At 41.9% G+C, this 18,180-nt stretch overlaps 1 protein-coding gene across 7 annotated transcripts in view; it reads left to right on the forward strand.

Moving 5' to 3' along the window:
• Window positions 1–18,180, forward strand: part of LOC140728834 (nipped-B-like protein) — a 499,555-nt gene that overhangs the window by 385,435 nt on the left and 95,940 nt on the right. For all 7 annotated transcript variants that reach the window (XM_073047823.1, XM_073047821.1, XM_073047826.1 and 4 more), the window contains one exon: window positions 10,406–10,499. In XM_073047823.1, coding sequence (XP_072903924.1) covers window positions 10,406–10,499 — 94 coding nt within the window. The remainder of the gene's footprint in view (window positions 1–10,405; window positions 10,500–18,180) is intronic.

Below are 18,180 nucleotides of genomic sequence, written 5' to 3' on the forward strand. Positions count from 1 at the left end.
GATTAAATTTCATTTTCCATGTGTTTTCATGTTTCAACCAGTGAAACAGTCTGTCTTGCTGCGGTCTAAAGCCTGATTTATACTTGTGCATTGCATCGACGCCATAGGTATCGCATACCCTACGCTGTACCCTACACAGGGTGACGTGCACCTCCAGAAAAGTTACTCATGCATCACGGCGACGCAGATTGCAACAACTGTGATTGGTCCGCTTGGTAGCATCGCATTTCCTCCTACGCATTTCTGGTTGCTTCTTCTCCGCCATGTCTGTAGGCTGTGCATATACCGATGCGAAGTAGATGTACCAAATTGTCAAATCTACCTGCCAACATGCAAAAATGTTTGAAATGCATTTCCTCGTCCATGTCTCTCACGAAGAAACTCAACACAGTGGCATGGAAACCTCACCACCAACTAGCGTTTTGGCACACACCAACACTTGCTCGCTACAGCATAGAGCGATACAGAAGTGAAAATCAGGGTTACGGCGCAGGCTGTGGTGTAGCCCCTATGCACAAGTATAAATCAGCCTTTAAGCTTGCTGTGTACATGGCCAACTTTTGTACCATCATCTTACTCCTCTCTTATGTATGTATGTTTTAGTCTAAGTTATTCATATATATAAGGAAAGTATTGGGCCAGTTACTGAGCTTTGTGGAGCAACCCTCCACTCACAGAAGAATTGCTCACGCAGTGCCTTTGCTTCCTGCCACTGATTCCATTTTGGAACCAGTTACTCATGGTTTGCTTCAGAACAATCATTTTTCTGTGGTTGGTGTCAGATGTGGGAGGTCCTGGAGTCCCCCGGTGTCCCGGACGGCCACATCTGCACCCAGTGCATCGAGATGCAATTCCTAAGGGACCGTGTTAGGGAACTGGAGCTGCAGCTCGATGACCTTTGTCTGGTCAGGGAGAGTGAGGAGGTGATAGAGAGGAGTTATAGGCAGGTGGTCACAGGAGACAGACAAGTGGGTCACAGTCAGGAGGGGGAAGGGGAAGAGTCAGGTACTAGAGAGTACCCCTGTGGCTTTACCCCTTGACGATAAGTACTCCTGTTTGAGTACTGTTGGGGGGGGACAGTCTACCTGGGGGAAGCGACAGTGGCCAAGCCTCTGGCACAGAGTCTCGCCCTGTGGCTCAGAAGGGTAGGGAAAGGAAGAGGCAGTAGTGATAGGGGACTCTATAGTCAGGGGTTCAGACAGGCAATTCTGTGGACGCAGGAAAGAAACTCGAATGGTAGTTTGCCTCCCAGGTGCCAGGGTCCGGGATGTTTCTGATTGCATCCAAGATATCCTGCGGTGGAAGGGAGAACAGCCAGAGGTCGTGGTACATATTGGTACCAATGACATAGGTAGGAAAAGGGAAGAGGTCCTGAAAGAAGACTACAGGGAGTTAGGAAGGAAGTTGAAAAGCAGGATCTTAAAGGTAGTAATCTCGGGATTACTGCCTGTGCCACAGGACAGTGAGAATAGGAATAGAATGAGGTGGAGGATAAATGCGTGGCTGAGGGTTTGAAGCAGGGGGCAGGGATTCAGATTTCTGGATCATTGGGACTTCTTTTGGGGCGGGTGTGACCTGTACAGAAAGGACGGGTTGCACTTGAATCCCGGGGGACCAATATCCTGGCTGGCAGGTTTGATAGAGCTGTTGGGGTGGGTTTAAACTAGTTGGGCAGGGGGGTGGGAATCAGAATGTGAGTGCAGGGATTAAGCTAGAAGGACAAGGGCATGATGCTAAGAGTTCTGAGTTGATGAGGAAGGACAGGCAGGGGACAGAACATAATTGTAGCCAGTTAAAGGGGTTGAAATGTGTCTATTTCAATGCTAGGAGTATTAGGAACAAGGAGGATGAACTTAGAGCATGGATCAGTACGTGGAACTACGATGTTGTGGCCGTTACTGAAACTTGGTTAGAGGAAGGGCAGGATTGGATGATGCAGGTCCTGGGGTTCAGGTGTTTTAAAAGGAATAGGGTGGGAGGTAGAAAAGGAGGGGGGGTGGCATTGCTGGTCAGGGATAGTATCACGGCTATAGAAAGGGAGGACGCTGCAGAAGGAGTGTCCACAGAGTCAGTCTGGGTGGAAGTCAGAAATAGGAAGGGATCAATCACTGTGCTGGGAGTAGTCGATAGGCCCTAAATAGCCCTCAGGACACTGAGGAGCAGATAAGCAGGCAGATTTTAGAATGGTGCAGGAAATACAGGGTAGTAGTTATGGGTGATTTCTACTTCCCTCATATTGACTGGCACCTCCTGAGTGCAAGGGGGATAGATGGGGCTGAATTTGTCAGGTGTGTTCAAGAAGGATTCCTGACTCAGTATGTGGACTGGCTGACAAGAGGAGAGGCTATACTGGATCTAGTTCTGGGTAATGAACCTGGTCAGGTAACAGACCTCTTGCTGGGGGAGCATTTTGGTGAGAGTGACCACAACTCCCTTAGCCTCAGCATAGCAATGGAAAAGGATGAAATCAGACGAAATGGTAAAGTGCTTAACTGGGGAAAGGCTAACTTTGAAGGGATGAGGCAGGAACGAGCGAGAGTAAATTGGAAACAGATGTTCAAAGGGGAAAGCACAGAAGTAATGTGGGAGAAGTTTAGGGACCACTTGAGCTGGGTTCAGGATAGGTTTATCCCACTGAGGCAAGGAAAAAATGGTAGGAAAAAGGAACCATGGCTGATGAAACATGTGAGGCAACTTGTCAAGAGGAAAAAGGAAGCATATGTTAGACATAAGAAGCAGGAAGTAGGAGGGGCTTATGAGAAATATAGGGTAGCCAGGAAGGAGCTAAAGAAAGGACTTAGTAGAGCTCGAAGGGGGCATGAGAAGGCCTTGGCATGTAGGATTAAAGAGAACCCCAAGGCGTTCTATGCGTATGTGAAGAATAGGGGGATGATGAGAACGAAGGTGGGACCACTAAAGGATAAAGAGGGCAACATGTGCCTGGAAGTGGAGAAGGTTGGGGAGGACCTAAATGAATACTTTGCTTCAGTATTCACAAGTGAAAAGGATCTTGATCAGGATGAGGTCGAAGTAGAGCAGGCCTGTGTGCTGGACAATGTGGAGATTAAGGAAGAAGTAGTGCTGGATCTTCTTAAAAACATTAAGATTGATAAATTCCCCAGGGCCAGATATGATACACCCCAGGTTGTTGTGGGAATTGAGAGAAGAGATCGCAGGAGCATTAGCCATGATCTTTGAATCCTCTTTGGCAGCAGGGGAAGTGCCGGAGGACTGGAGAATGGCAAATGTAGTTCCCTTGTTTAAAAAAGGTAATAGGGAGAAACCTGGGAACTGTAGACCAGTGAGTCTTACGTCGGTGGTCTGCAAACTACTGGAAAGGATTCTTAAGGATCGGATCTACGAGCATTTGGAGAAGTACAGTCTACTCATGGATAGTCAACATGGTTTTGTGAAGGGAAGATTGTGCCTCACGAGCCTTATTGAGCTTTTTGAAGAGGTAACAAAAGAAATTGATGAAGGTAGGGCAGTGGATGTGGTCTACATGGACTTTAGCAAAGCATTTGACAAGGTCCCTCATGAGAGACTCATCCAGAAAGTCATGAGGCATAGGATAAGTAGAACCTTGGCTGTTTGGATAAAAAATTGGCTTAAAGGAAGAAAGCAGAGGGTAGTTGTGGAAGGAAAGTATTCTGCCTGGAGGTCGGTGACTAGTGGAGTGCTGCAGGGATCTGTCCTGGGACCCCTGCTATTTGCAATTTTTATAAATGACCTGGATGTAGAGGCAGAAGGATGGGTGAGTAAGTTTGCAGATGACACGAAGATTGGAGGAGTTGTGGATGGAGCTGTAGGTTTTCGAAGGTTACAGGAGATATAGACAGGCTGCAGAGTTGGGCAGAAAAATGGCAGATGGAGTTCAATCCGGACAAGTGTGAGGTGATGCATTTTGGAAGGACAAACCAGAAGACAGAGTGCAGGATTAATGGTCAGTCACTTAAGAGTGTGGATAAACAAAGGGACCTTGGGGTTCAAATCTATACATCCCTCAAGGTCACTGTACAGGTTGATAGGGTAGTTAAGAAGGTCTATGGGATGCTAGGCTTCATTAACGGGGATTGAGTTCAAGAGTTGAGAGGTCATGTTGCAACTCTACAAATCTCTGGTGAGACCGCACTTTTGTGTTCAATTCTGGTCACCTCATTATAGGAAGGATGTGGAAGCTATGGAGAGGGTGCAGAGGAGATTTACCAGGATGTTGCCTGGTTTAGAGAACAAGTCATATGAAGCAAGGTTAGCGGAGCTGGGACTTTTCTCTTTGGAGCGTAGAAGAATGAGAGGGGACTTGATAGAGGTCTACAAGATTATGAGAGGCATAGATGGGGTGGATAGTCAGTACCTCTTTACTAGGGCATCAATAGCAAACACCAGAGGGCATATGTACAAAATTAAGGGAGGGAAGTTTTGGAGGAGACATCGGGGTAAGTTTTTTACAGAGTGTTAAAATCATCCCTGGAATGATTTGCCAGGGATGGTGGCGGAGGCTAAAACATTAGGGGTATTTAAGAGCCTCTTGGACAGGCACATGGATGAAAGAAAAATGGAGGGTTATGGGGTAGTGCGGGTTTAGTACTTTTTTTAAAGGATTATATGGGTCAGTACAACATGGAGGGCTGAAGGGCCTGTACTGTGCTGTAGTGTTCTATGGTTCTGTGGTTTTATCCTTTTATCTTTTTGACCAGCTTTCCACATGCAATCTTGTAAGAAGCCTTGCTATTATCAGCCTTTTTGATGTTATTGCTCTTGTCACTCATCATTACCTGCTCATAGAAAGGCCACATTAGTCAGGCATGATCTTCCCTTAACATATCCATGCTGACTGTCCCTGATTACCCTGTGTCTTTCTAAATGTAAGTTCTTTCGAACGAATTGCATTAGATTGTCCACCAACAGCCTGGTTTTTTTTTGTTTTATCCCATCCATCCTTTCTAAGCAAGGCAAACAGTTGTCTACTCCTGTGGTCCCAATCCTGTAACCAGGAAGTGTTGAAAAATGGCATTCAGGGTTCTGCAGTGTCATCGTAGCCTGGAATTATTTCATTCAGGTCGACAAATTGCCTGCATTCAAGCTAATAAACCACCTCTCTTACTATGTTTATTTCACTTTGTTTCACATTCATCTTTATTTAACTGTAGCAAAGGCATGATTTTGTTCTTTTGTGAACACAAAGTCAAAATATTCTTGAAGAACTTTATCCTCATCCTCCAACTCTACCCTCTTTGCAGTGTACTGCTGATGCAAAATAACAAATATCAAGAAATATAAGACAATTATAATAAATCTGATTCTTAATTCTTATTTAGCACTGTTTTAGTTATCCTCATGGTCCTTATGAACTTATAAAGGAAAGCCTATTTAAGACGGAGATGAGTAGGAATTTCATCACTTGGAGGGATTCACCACATAAAGCTGTAAAGGTGGAATAATTCAAAACAGACTTTGACACACATTTGAATTATAAGAGTATTAAGGAGCATTGGGAGAAACTTGGAAAGTGGTGTTTAAGCCAAGATTTTGGAGCAGTCTCAGGAGGCCTGTTTGCCTGCTGTTCCTGTTTATTCTTTAGATTTTTTAATCTTACCTGCTGTTATTTTATTATATTCTCTCATTGTTTTTAAGGAATTTCCATGTTTAATTTCATTGCTGTATTTTTGATACTCTTTTTTGGCTGTCTGATATATTATTTGTATCCCACCTAAGCTTCTCTCTTACAATTCCTACTTTGTGGGAACGTGCCCCACGTTGCTCTGACAGTGACTTACTGTATATAACTGTTCCCATTAAGCTCCGACAAATAAAAAATCACTTTATTTTAATTTAAAACTTTCACTCCTATTTCATCTTGATCCTTTTCTGGTATATTTATCTATCACGTGTGTTCTTTTCTGAAATGCCAAATCTAATTGTGTTATGGTAACTTCCTGAGAACAGCCCTCATAGAGACTTATAACACTACAGCAGGTCCTTCGAACCCTCTTGTCTGTGCTGACGCATTAATCTGCCCAGTTCCATTGTCCTGCACCCTCCATACCCTTCTTGTAACCATATAACAATTACAGCACGAAAACAGGCCATCTCGGCCCTTCTAGTCTGTGCCGAACGCTTACTCTCTCCTAATCCCACTGACCCGCACTCAGCCCATAACCCTCCATTCCTTTCCTGTCCATATACCTATCCAATTTTGCTTTAAATGACAATACCGAACCTGCCTCTACCACTTCTACTGGAAGCTCATTCCACACTCTCTGAGTAAAGAAATTCCCCCTCATCTTACCCTTAAACTTTTGCCCCCTAAGTCTCAACTCATGTCCTCTTGTTTGAATCTCCCCTACTCTCAATGGAAAAAGCCTATCCACGTCAACTCTAACTATCCCCCTCATTATTTTAAATACCTCTATCAAGTCCCCTTCAACCTTCTACGCTCCAAAGAATAAAGACCTAACTTGTTCAGTCTTTCCCTGTAACTTAGGTGCTGAAACCCAGGTAACATTCTAGTAAATCTTCTCTGTACTCTCTCTATTTTGTTGACATCTTTCCTATAATTCGGTGACCAGAACAAGAAATATTCTAATTCCCTGACCAGGAATCGAACCTGGATCATGGCGGTGAGAGCGCCGAATCCTAGCCACTAGACCACCCGGGAAGCTTTGTATGTATCCAAATTTCTCTTAAATGTTGAAATCAACCCAGCATCCACAACTTGCACTGGAAGCTTGTTCTACATTCTTGCCATCCTCTGAGTAAAGAAGTCGTTCCCCCCCACCGGTTCCCCTTAAGCATTTCACCTTTCACCCTTAACCCATGACCTGTAGTTGTAGTGTCATTCAACCTTGGTGGAAAAAGCTTACTTGCATTTACCCTATCTGTACTCCTCATAATTTTGTATCAAATCTCCCCTCAATCTTCAGTGTTTCAGGGAATAATGTCCTAATCTATTCAACCTATCCCTGTAACTCAGGTCCTCAAGTCCCAGCAACATCCTTGTAAATTTTTTCTGTAGTCTGGAAGTCTTATTTACATCTTTCACACTGATACTCTTTACATCTCAGCTTAATTCTCTAAAAATTCTGATTTATAATTTCCACTATCTCGCACTTTTTGAGCTTACTACAAAGATAACAATCTGAAATCCATGTCAACTTCCCAGCACCATAAAACGCACCCCTCCACATGTGCCTGCACACACAAAAAATGTCCAGGCTGACTTTAAACCTTGCTTTTGAACAGAACCATCAAATCTCTCTGAGGATGTGTGTTCCTGTCTGTGGAGTTGCCACCTCTCTGGCCCACCCAGGTCCCACCTCTCCCATAACAGCTCTTAGTATCATAAAATCCTGAAGCCTTCCATCCTATAATGCCTTTCTAACTGTACCTTCATCTGCACTGTCCTGCTATGATGTACCATGGCACAAGGAATCAGGAGTGCCTTGATCTTGATTTGGCATGAACTGGGCAGCATGTTTTCTGAAAACATCAATAGATTTGGAGAAAGTGTGAACAGGTTTTACTATATAATATTGACAGTAAAAGACTTAAGTAACATGGAAATAATTAGGTTTCAACTGTTTATCCACTCATATATCTGCACAATGGTTAAAAAAAAAAAGCTATATTTATTGCCCATCTCTTGTCTTGGCTGTCATAGTGTGGGGTGACCTCCTTGAGCTTCTGAGGTCTGTGTGGTGAAGGTATTTGCATGGTGCTGCAGACTGTGATTTTCGAGATTTAGGCCAGTATTAATTAAGGAGCTATCAGGACACTTACTAATCTGGAGGGGCAAGGTCTGCAAGTGGTGATGTTTCCATGCTCCAGCTGTGCTTGGCCTTGTGTGTGTGGGAGGTGCTACTGGAGTGATGAAGAAGGATAACTAGTGCATTTAAAAATGGTACTCACTAACCAAGGTGTACTAGTTTTTGAAGGAGTAAATATTTAAGATAATAAAAGTGCTGCCAAACTAGATGCTGTTGTGCATTTTTTCAGGCAGTGAACAATATTGCACCATGCTTCTAACTGGTGCCTGGTGAAAAGGTTACATTGAACTTTTTGTGAAAAAGAACTGGATTGGCTATAGCTGTGGTATTGTATCTAATCAGAGTATAGCACTTTAGAAAGGGTCAAGGGTTCTTGAAGATGCAGAAAGAACAGCAATAGGAATAAAGGTTTTCAACTACAAGATTATCCAGGAGAAATTGAATCTCCTCTTCATGGAGCAAAGACAGTTAAAATCAGTTTAATATGGAATCAAGTTGGATAAGAGAAAGGGGAGTGTTTCCATGGATGTTTCAAGAACTGGAGCAAAGATTAAAGAGAATGAAAGACACTTGAAGTTATGAGCATAAATATACATACACATCTTGGTGACAATCTGGAGCAGAAGGATACAAGTCAAGGGTTTATAAAGAGAATCAGGTAGACATTTGAGAATGATCTTCTTGGCTACACATTCAGCTACTTTTAGTTCTGGGCAGCCTTTGAGAAATTGGGAAGAAATTGGAGGGAAAGAGAACTGATGATAATAATACTAAATAGATTGCTCCATAAGGAGTCAGTATGTACGCATGGCCAGTTAATATCCTATGCTATAATATTTTTGTTATATAACAGAGGGTTATTAGTGGGAGAATATCAACCAGCGATTTCCTGACCAGATGTTTGACCTAAGCCTTGACACTTCATGATGTCCAGAATTGATATTGAGGGATGCTAGGGCTGTTCTCAACAGCTTGTATATCATTTCTGATGTGCCATCTGTCCTGCCACTGAGAAAAGAAGTACGCAGCAATTATGAAGGAAGAGGACTGAGTTATAGTGATCATTTTCTGAGAGTGGGATTGTACTGATCTCTTCTTAACTAGTCTGGTATAGCCCCTCTCCCATTCCAATTTAATATCTAGTACAAATTTTCTCATGAGAGGAGTTCATTATTGGGCTGGCCTGTTGATACTCTTTATTGAATCAATTTTTTTTATCAGGAGTCTGTCTATAAAGTGGCATTGTAGAGGTCATAGGCAGTTGTCTATCGTAGTGCGGGTGAAGGACAGCATTGAAACGTATCAGAACAAGGCTATTTTAGATCCTCAGGTTCCTCTGCAATTAATTCTGAATATGACTAATCTGTTTTCACACTCTACCCATGTCTAACTCATATTCCTCAATTACATTCTCTAATAAAAATCTGTCTCGGTCATGAAAGTTCCAGTTGACTCACTGCTCTTTAGGTGGCTTGTTGGAAGTGATGGTAAGATTTTCTGGGAGACTCGTATAAATAAAATCTTTTGAAGATCACAAAGGACAATTGGGTATGTTGAGGTTGTGTTTTTAACCAGCCTGGAGTATGAAATGTTGGGTTTGGCTAGTGCCATCCACTCTTCTTTGGAAGAGGGCTGATCATTTATTACTGGGTAACTTGAAGAAAGCTGTTCCCATTTACAAATGCTTCAAAAATTTAAAATTTTGGGTTAAAAAAAGAGGTTTTCCTGTTTCTCTGCAACTTGCTACTTATAACAGTGGTGCCACAGTGGTGTGGTTGATAGGACCGCTACCTCAATGCCAAAAATTTTCATTCTAAATCGAGTTTACATATGACTGCCTGGGTTTCCCCGGTTTCCCCCGTGCTCCAGTTTCCTTCATAGCCAAAGTGTAGGTTAATTAGCTATTACAAATTGCCAGTAGTATCAAAGGGAATTGTGAAATTTAGGGAAAGCTGATAGAAGTATGGAAAGAATAAAATGAGAACTCGATAACTGGTATGGACTTGGTGGACCGATTGTCCTGTTCCTTGCTGATTAGCTGTGGTGGAAGTGGTCATTCGGAGCCTTTAACCAGGAACTGACTGGCATTTGAGGAAGATGAATTAGCGGAGCTGTGGGGATAAAGCAAGTAATGACATGGGCCGGAGGGCCTGTAATGTGCTGTAGAGTTCTATGTTCTATGTAATGTAATTTCCAAAGTTTGCATTACTTGATGGGCTGAATGGCCACCTCCTGTGGCATGACCGTATTGTGATTCTCACTCGAGTTGTTTGTATGCTCACCCTACGGCTCTTTGCCCTGCCTTGCTACTAATGTCATTTCCACAAATGCTGTGCAAAGCAGAGCAGCCCTATCTTTGTTCCGTAGGTTCTCCCAACATGCTGACGTATAAAACTTTACTATTTACAGTGTTGAGGATCTGCAGTGTCTTGCTTTTGTAAAATGTTTTTCCGTCTTTAACTCTGCAACAACTTATTTATGTGAAGGTTGTACTTTGTTCAGTTTGAACAGTAATAATAAACATTTCAGTGCTACTTTAGAGCAGAGTCCATTCGATGACTTGTCGTGTACATGATGACTATTAAGAGTTGGTTTATTTAGTACTTTTGTGTAATGGTATTCATCTTGTTTTCTGACAGGTCGTGCAGCATTGTGTGAGCTGTCTGGGAGCTGTAGTGAACAGAGTAACTCACAACTACAAGTTTGTCTGGGCCTGTTTCAATAGGTATTATGGTAAGCAGGCTTACTGAACCAGAGGTTCTCCTCAGTAGCATATGTATGGTCAGTGCAGTAACATTTCCACCTTATTCAGCCAAAATTAATTTCAGCAGATTAAAGTACTGTTCTTGCACCTCTGCTAATAATTTATATTGTTATTTTGCCATTCTACTTGTTTGGTCTATACACTAATGGTTCTAATTCACCCAAGCCATTTCCCAGCCTTTTTAATCTAATTTCCACAATTTATCTTTTTAATCTATTGCTCCTCATAATTACCAAGCTTTGCTCATTTGCTGTTCTGCGCCTTACCCCAACTTCTCGTGCAGTCAATCTTCATTATCTATCGGGGTAGGAGCACAAACTTGCTATGGGTAATATAAGGCACAGATACTACTGGACCCTCTCCTTCATACCTAATATACCCTCAAATAAAAAGTAAAAATATGGCCTATTATATTCCAAAGTATTAGTACATTGGTACCCAAAAAGAAGTTACTTCAACTTAAAAATTACTTCCATTGAAACTTGGAAACTATGATCAGTTTTGAAGTCACAAAGTAAGCTCTCTAAACAAGGGCATGAGTACATAACAGGTAGCCACTTGGCACAGTGATCTACAGACTGAAATCTATACTTACACAGTGAGTGATTAGTACCTTATAGAGCTCAGACATGAATAGCAAAACAGCAGCTAAAGAGGACTGGGTGTATTACACCTTATTTGCGGTATGTGGAATAGTTAACTGGGCCAAGCTTATCTAAGTGGGCCTGCAACCCTAGTGAGGGTCCTCCCAAGCGCCTTCTATGTCTTTTACTAGTAGAACAGTACAGGACAAGAACAGGTCCTTCAGCTTGTCGTGTCTGTGCCAACCATGATGCCAGTCTAAACTAATCCCATCTGCCCACTCTGCTCTCTGCCTGGTCATGCATCAATCTAAATGCCTTTTAGTCATTATTATTGTATCTACTTCCACCACCTTCGCTGATACTGCATTCCAGGCCCCCTGCCACTCTCAGATGATAGGTTAACATACCTAGAATTTCCTTGCTTCCCGGTTTTATTATTCTTAACAAATGATTGGCAAACACTTTTGTATTTTAGTTGAGCAGTTTCTAATTGGTGAAAATTTTCATTTATTGCTTTATTGTTCATGCTGCCAGCCCATGAGCCAACTGAGTGGATGTCAGCTGTCCATTTATACTGATCTACATACACTAAACCCATCTTTTCCCACCTTCCTATTCCTTCCCCATACGCCTCTCCAGACTGTACCTCTCACATACACAACAGCCAATGAACCTCCACGTGGTATTGGGTTAAGGGTAGAAACTGAATACCCACACAATTACAAGGAAAGCATGCTAACTCCAATAAATGGCACCAAAACTCATGATTGAATCTGGGTCACTGGAGCTGTAAGGTAACAACTCTACCAGCTGCATTAGTCTTCTGCCCAGGGCTTTCCTATTGCTTTAAAACAGCTGCTGCTGCAAACTATCTAGTCTTAGAAATTTGTCAATTTCATTCCCTTTTTTTTGGTTGCAGTTTCATTTTCCAAATTGGCATTAGTTTCCTTGGGATATCTGACCAACAAACTTCCAGCCTTATTCTGTAATGTTACACTTAAACACATTAATTATGTGGCATATTTGCATATCCTTCTTACATTGCATTGCAATATCACTATTATTAATTTTCAAGGTACCTTCATGTTCTCTGCCATTCTATTTTTACTAACTGTAAAACTTTTGTGCTTGTCTTTGTATCCTTGCAAGCTTATTTTCATACTCCCTTTTTGTAGCTATTATTACTTGTTTTGTCATCTTTTGCTGTTCTCCAGTTGCCTGGATTTTGTATTTATATATATATTTTTTAATTTTAGCTTAATATTGTACTTATTTATTTAATCCCTGCTATAATTTTATGCAAGTAGGCTGCTTTTTCCTCAGGGGTATAAAGTGGTTCGATATACTAATTTAATTTTTAATAGTATTTGCTATTAGTTGATTTACACCATATACTGTTGCTAAAGTCTCATCATGTGGAAGTCAACAAATCTAGAATCTTGGTTGGCATTTTGCGTTCCATTGCTTTGAGCAAAACCTTGAACTTAATCATGTGATCACCATTAGATAAATGTTCATGTACTGTTAGACTGTTAACTAAATCTGGCACATTGCTGGTTATTAAATCTTATATGGTCTGTCTCGTTGCTTCTAGGGCATAGTGTACAGAAAGGTATCCAGAATATGTTAAAGAAATTCTGCCCTGAGATAGTCTGCTTATCTAAATCAAAATGAATGTTAAAATCCCATATTAAAACCATGTGCCTTTGTTCCATGTTTATCTTCTAAATTCTATATTTTTACATTCTAACACTTATGCCACTGGGAGCCTACACATAGAGCTTGAATCTTTTTGTTTTTTTACTTTGGTGATCAATATTGGTTAATTTTGGTTGTTAAAAATCGTCAGTCAATAAAGCATCAACTTTTGGTATCTTTCGACTTTTATAAGCTCAACTTAATCAAAATAAAAAAGTCATGGCTGATGTGATATTTCTGTGCACTGATTCTGCAAGCTACATGGTGAAGCTGTTCTGTGATACGAAATCTGCTTACCCTGATTGTAGAGAAACACCCATGCAGGACACCAGATAGACACAGTGATAAAGTCTGGCCTTAACTCTACTTTGTTTAAGAAGGTAGTGGAATTCATCTTTCATACAGACACTGACTTCAGTACCCAAGTATGTATGATTATAGTAAACTTGGCAATCTGTCAGGCCATGGTTTATGATCAAATGTGATTTCAGCAGTTGCAATATCTCATTGATTTGCTTTACTAAAGCTATTAGCTGCTTGAATACTGGAGACCCATTCACAGAATTTATTCTGGGTGACACAGGCATTGGAGTAAAACCTGTGTGAACATCCTCTGCAAAATCACTATCTTTGTTACCCATCCCATTGCTGCCCACCCCAAGTTTCTGGATTCTCATGCCTGACCTCAGTGACAAATACATTGGCCAGTAGCATAGTGTAATTTTGAAAGCCATATGAAGGGTTCTGAAAGTAGATTCTGCATGGTTGCTAATTATTGCTGAAACTTGGGTTCAGTAAGGATGTTCTTTATTTCTTACCAGTTAACCCTGAAAAACCAAAGTCCAATTCATACCCAACCCACTACCATTTCTTAATTTTGTGTTTATAATCATGATAGCTTGCACACCTCTTGATATATTCTCTCTGATAGTTGATATAAATTATATACTGATGTTTATTTCTAAATAATAGGAGCAGAATTCCACCATTTGGCTGATCTGCTTCCTCAGCAAGACTGTTGTCACTAACCACCTGTCCCTTGATCCTTTTAGTAACCAACAATCTATCAGTCACTGTTGTGATTGTATTCAGAAGCTAGTTTCCATAGCTTTGCATGGTGAATTACAAAGATACACTACTCTTAGAGTGAAAAAGTTCTCATTTGTGTTCTAAGTGACCAATCTTTGGTTCCAGGCACTTCAGCAAAACATTGTTACTGCACCTACCCTGTCACATTGTATAAGAATTTGCATCTTTCAATAGCAGGGAAGCAGTCATGGTTCAATGTCAAGGTTAGGAATCAGAGAACATAGAATAGTACAGCACATTGCAGGCCCTTCAGCCCACAATGTTGTGCCAACCCTCAAACCCTGCCTCCCATATAACCCCCCGCCACCTTAAGTTCCTCCATATACCTGTCTAGTAGTCTCTTAAACTTCACTAGTGTATCTGCCTCCACCACTGACTCAGGCAGTGCATTCCACGCACCAAACACTCTCTGAGTGAAAAACCTTCCTCTAATATCCCCCTTGAACTTCCCTCTCCTTACCTCAAAGCCATGTCCTCTTGTACTGAGCAGTGGTGCCCTGGGGAAGAGGCGTAGGCTGTCCACTCTGTCTGTTCCTCTTAATATCTTGCACACCTCTATCATGTCTCCTCTCATCCTCCTTCTCTCCAAAGGGTAAAGCCCTAGCTCCTGTAATCTCTGATCATAATCCATACTCTCTAAACCAGGCAGCATCCTGGTAAATCTCCTCTGTACCCTTTCCAATGCTTCCACATCCTTCCTATAGTGAGACAACCAGAGCTGGACACAGTACTCCAAGTGTGGCCTAACTAGAGTTTTATAGAGCTGCATCATTACATCGCGTCACTTAAACTCTATCCCTCGACTTATGAAAACTAACACTGTGGACATGTACCGCCAGATCCCTCTGCTCCTCCACACTACCAAGTATCCTGCCATTTACTTTATACTCTGCCTTGGAGTTTGTCCTTCCAAAGTGTACCACCTCACACTTCTCCAGGTTGAACTGCATCTGCCACTTCTCAGCCCACTTCTGCATCCTATCAATGTATCTCTGCAATCTTTGACAATCCTCTACACTATCTACAACACCACCAACCTTTGTGTCGTCTGCAAACTTGCCAACCCACCCTTCTACCCCCACATCCATTCAGCTGCTTCATTTGAGGCACTGTACATGGATCTGTCACAGCATGCATTCGATATGCGTAAAATGTGACTTCAGTAATGGACTGTTAGTTATGTTACTTGTAGATCTGATGGTCTCACGTTCACAAGTGCTAAGAGTTGTCTAAGTTTTTCTTGCAAAGTCAAAGACTTCATTGCTTGGATCATTTACCAGGTCGTTGATGATGCTTAGGGTTTTTAAGGTCCTTTGGAGTGTTTCGTTGGTGTTCATGTTGCAGATATCAGGAAAGTCGACTGTACTTCCTTAGAAGGTTGGCGTCATTCAATGTCTAGTGAGATGCTGAAGATGTTCTATAGGTCAGTTGTGGAGAGCGCCCTCTTCTTTGTGGTGGCGTGTTGGGGAGGAAGCATTAAGAAGAGGGACGCCTCACGTCTTAATAAGCTGGTAAGGAAGGCGGGCTCTGTCGTGGGCAAAGTACTGGAGAGTTTAACATCGGTAGCTGAGCGAAGGGCACTGAGTAGGCTACGGTCAATTATGGAAAACTCTGAACATCCTCTATATAGCACCATCCAGAGACAGAGAAGCAGTTTCAGCGACAGGTTACTATCGATGCAATGCTCCTCAGACAGGATGAAGAGGTCAATACTCCCCAATGCCATTAGACTTTACAATTCAACCGCCAGGACTTAAGAATTTTTTAAAAGCTATTATTAATGCTTTTTGAGATAGTGATTTAGATGCATATCATATTTTTTACTGAGTTAAGTATTGTATGTAATTAGTTTTGCTACAAGAAGTGTATGGGACATTGGAAAAAAAAAGTTGAATTTCCCCATGGGGATGAATAAAGTATCTATCTATCTATCTATCTATTCAAAGTAGGGCTTGCACATGGAGCTACTCAAGCTATGCCAGCTTTGCTCATTGCTTTACAACTGATTCTCATGGCATCCTGGAAATGGACATTGTGATTGGGTTTCTGAACTTAAGTTGAGCATTAGAATTCTGCTGTTTGCAAATAAAGAACTGCATAGCACGTTGGCTCTGTTAGCCAAGAGGTACCCAAGAGTTTCTAAGTGAGATTTGCTTTGGTTTTGACCTTAGTTTCACTATTCTGCAAGTATTGCAGTAAGTCATGATGCAGTCAAGAGCATGCTTGTAATATTCATTTAACTAAATAATTCCACTGTCAGCAGCTAAAAGTTCATTGTGCACCTCATATATCAAATTAGCCAACAAAGGAAAATCTGTTATGGCCTTCCACTGGGGTCAGTCACAGTACTAGCCCCTTCTGTACATTGTATATGCTAATGATGTGTCTCACTCAAAAATGTGGTTCTTCACTTATATTAAGAATCTAGTTTCAGTTTGCTCACGATGAGGGCACCTGATGTTTTCCTTATTTGTTTGTGAGGTGTGGATATCACTGGAGATGTTAGAAATTTTGTGTCTCCCTAATTGGCCCTGAATTTGTACAGCACTTCAATGACAGGCTTAGAGTCCATAAGACAAGAGCAGAATTAGACCATTCATCCTATTGTCTGCTCCGCCATTCAACCGTGATTGATTTTTTTAACCCTCTCAACCCTAGTCTCCTGCCTTCTCCAGTGGCCATGCCTCTGATACTGAGTCTGGCCTTTGGCTCAGAAGAATAGAGAACTGAAGAGGGTGGCAACAGTAATAGGGGATTCTATAGTCAGGAGAAAATTTAGACGATTCTGTGGGCGCAAAAGAGAAAACAGGGATTGTAGTTTGCTCCCAGGTGCCAGGGTCCAAAATGTTTCAGGGCATGTCCACGATATTCTGAAAAGGGAGAGTGAGCAACCAGAAGTTTTATATATTGGTATCAACGACATGCATCAGTATCGCAATGAAATAAAGGGTATTACCAAGGGAAGAGGCGAGCTTGCTCATATGGATTGGAGGAGGATGCTGGCAGGGATGACGGCAGAGCAAAGGTGACTGAAGTTTCTGTTAATAGTTCACAAGGCGCAGGATAGATATGTCCCACAGAGGAAGAAGTTCTCAAATGGCAGGGGAGGCAACCGTGGCTGACAAAGTTAAGGACAGCATAAAAGCCAAGGAAAGGGCATATAAGCAAAAGTGAGTAGGATGTTGGATGATTGGAAAAATTTTTAAATCCAAAAAAAAAGGCAACTAATAAAGCTTCAAGAAGGGAAAAGATGAAATATGAGGGCAGACTAGCTGATGATATAAAGTAGGATACCAAAAGTTTTTTTCAGTTATATACGGAGTAAAAGGGAGGTGAGAGTTGATATTCAACCACTGGAAAATGATGTTAGTGAGGTAGTAATGGGGGACAAAGAATAGGCACTTTGCATCTGTCTTCACTGTGGAAGACACTGGCAGGCAGAGGTCCATGAGTGTCAGGGAGCAGGAGTGAGTGCCATTGCTATTAAAGGAAAAAGTGCCAGACAGACTCAAAGGTGTTAAGGTGGATGAGTCATCTGGGCCAGATAGACTACATACCAAGTCCTGAGAGAGATTGCTGAAGAGATAACAGGTGCATTGGTCATGATCTTTCAAGAATCTCTTGATACCAGCATGGTCCCGGAAGATTGCAAATTGTCATTTCACTCTTTAAGAAGGGACGAAGGCAAAAGAAAGGAAATTATAGGCCATTTAGCTTAACCTCAGTTGGTGGGAAGTATTGGAATCTATTTACAAACAAAATCTGCAGATGCTGAAAATCCAAGCAGCACACACCAAATACTGGAGGAACTCAGCAGGCCAAACAGAATACAAGGTATTGTTCCTATGACCTAAGCGTGATGAGGCCACACTTAATTTGGAGGATCAACAACTCAAGAACTTGTATTCCGTTTGGGTAGCCTCCAATCTGATGGCATGAACATCCATTTCTCAAACTTCCAGTAATGACGCGCTGCCCCTTCCTTCACCATTTCCCATCCACTTTTCCCTCTCTCACCTTACCTCCTTGTCTGCCCATCGCATCCCTCTGGCTTTCCACCCCCCCCCCCCCCTTTTTGTTTCTTCCATGGTCTTCTGTCTTATTCACCAACTTCCCAGCTCTTTACTTCATCTTTACTCCAGGTTTTACCTATCACCTTGTGTTTATCTCTCCTCTACCCTCACCTTTGAAATCTACTACTCAGTTTTTTCTCCCATTCTGCCAAAGAGTTTCAGCCCAGAACGTTAACTACTCTTTTCCTGGATGCTGCCTGGCCTGC

This window comes from Hemitrygon akajei, chromosome 6 (genome assembly GCF_048418815.1).
Source record: "Hemitrygon akajei chromosome 6, sHemAka1.3, whole genome shotgun sequence".
NCBI classification, from domain to species: Eukaryota; Metazoa; Chordata; class Chondrichthyes; order Myliobatiformes; family Dasyatidae; genus Hemitrygon; species Hemitrygon akajei.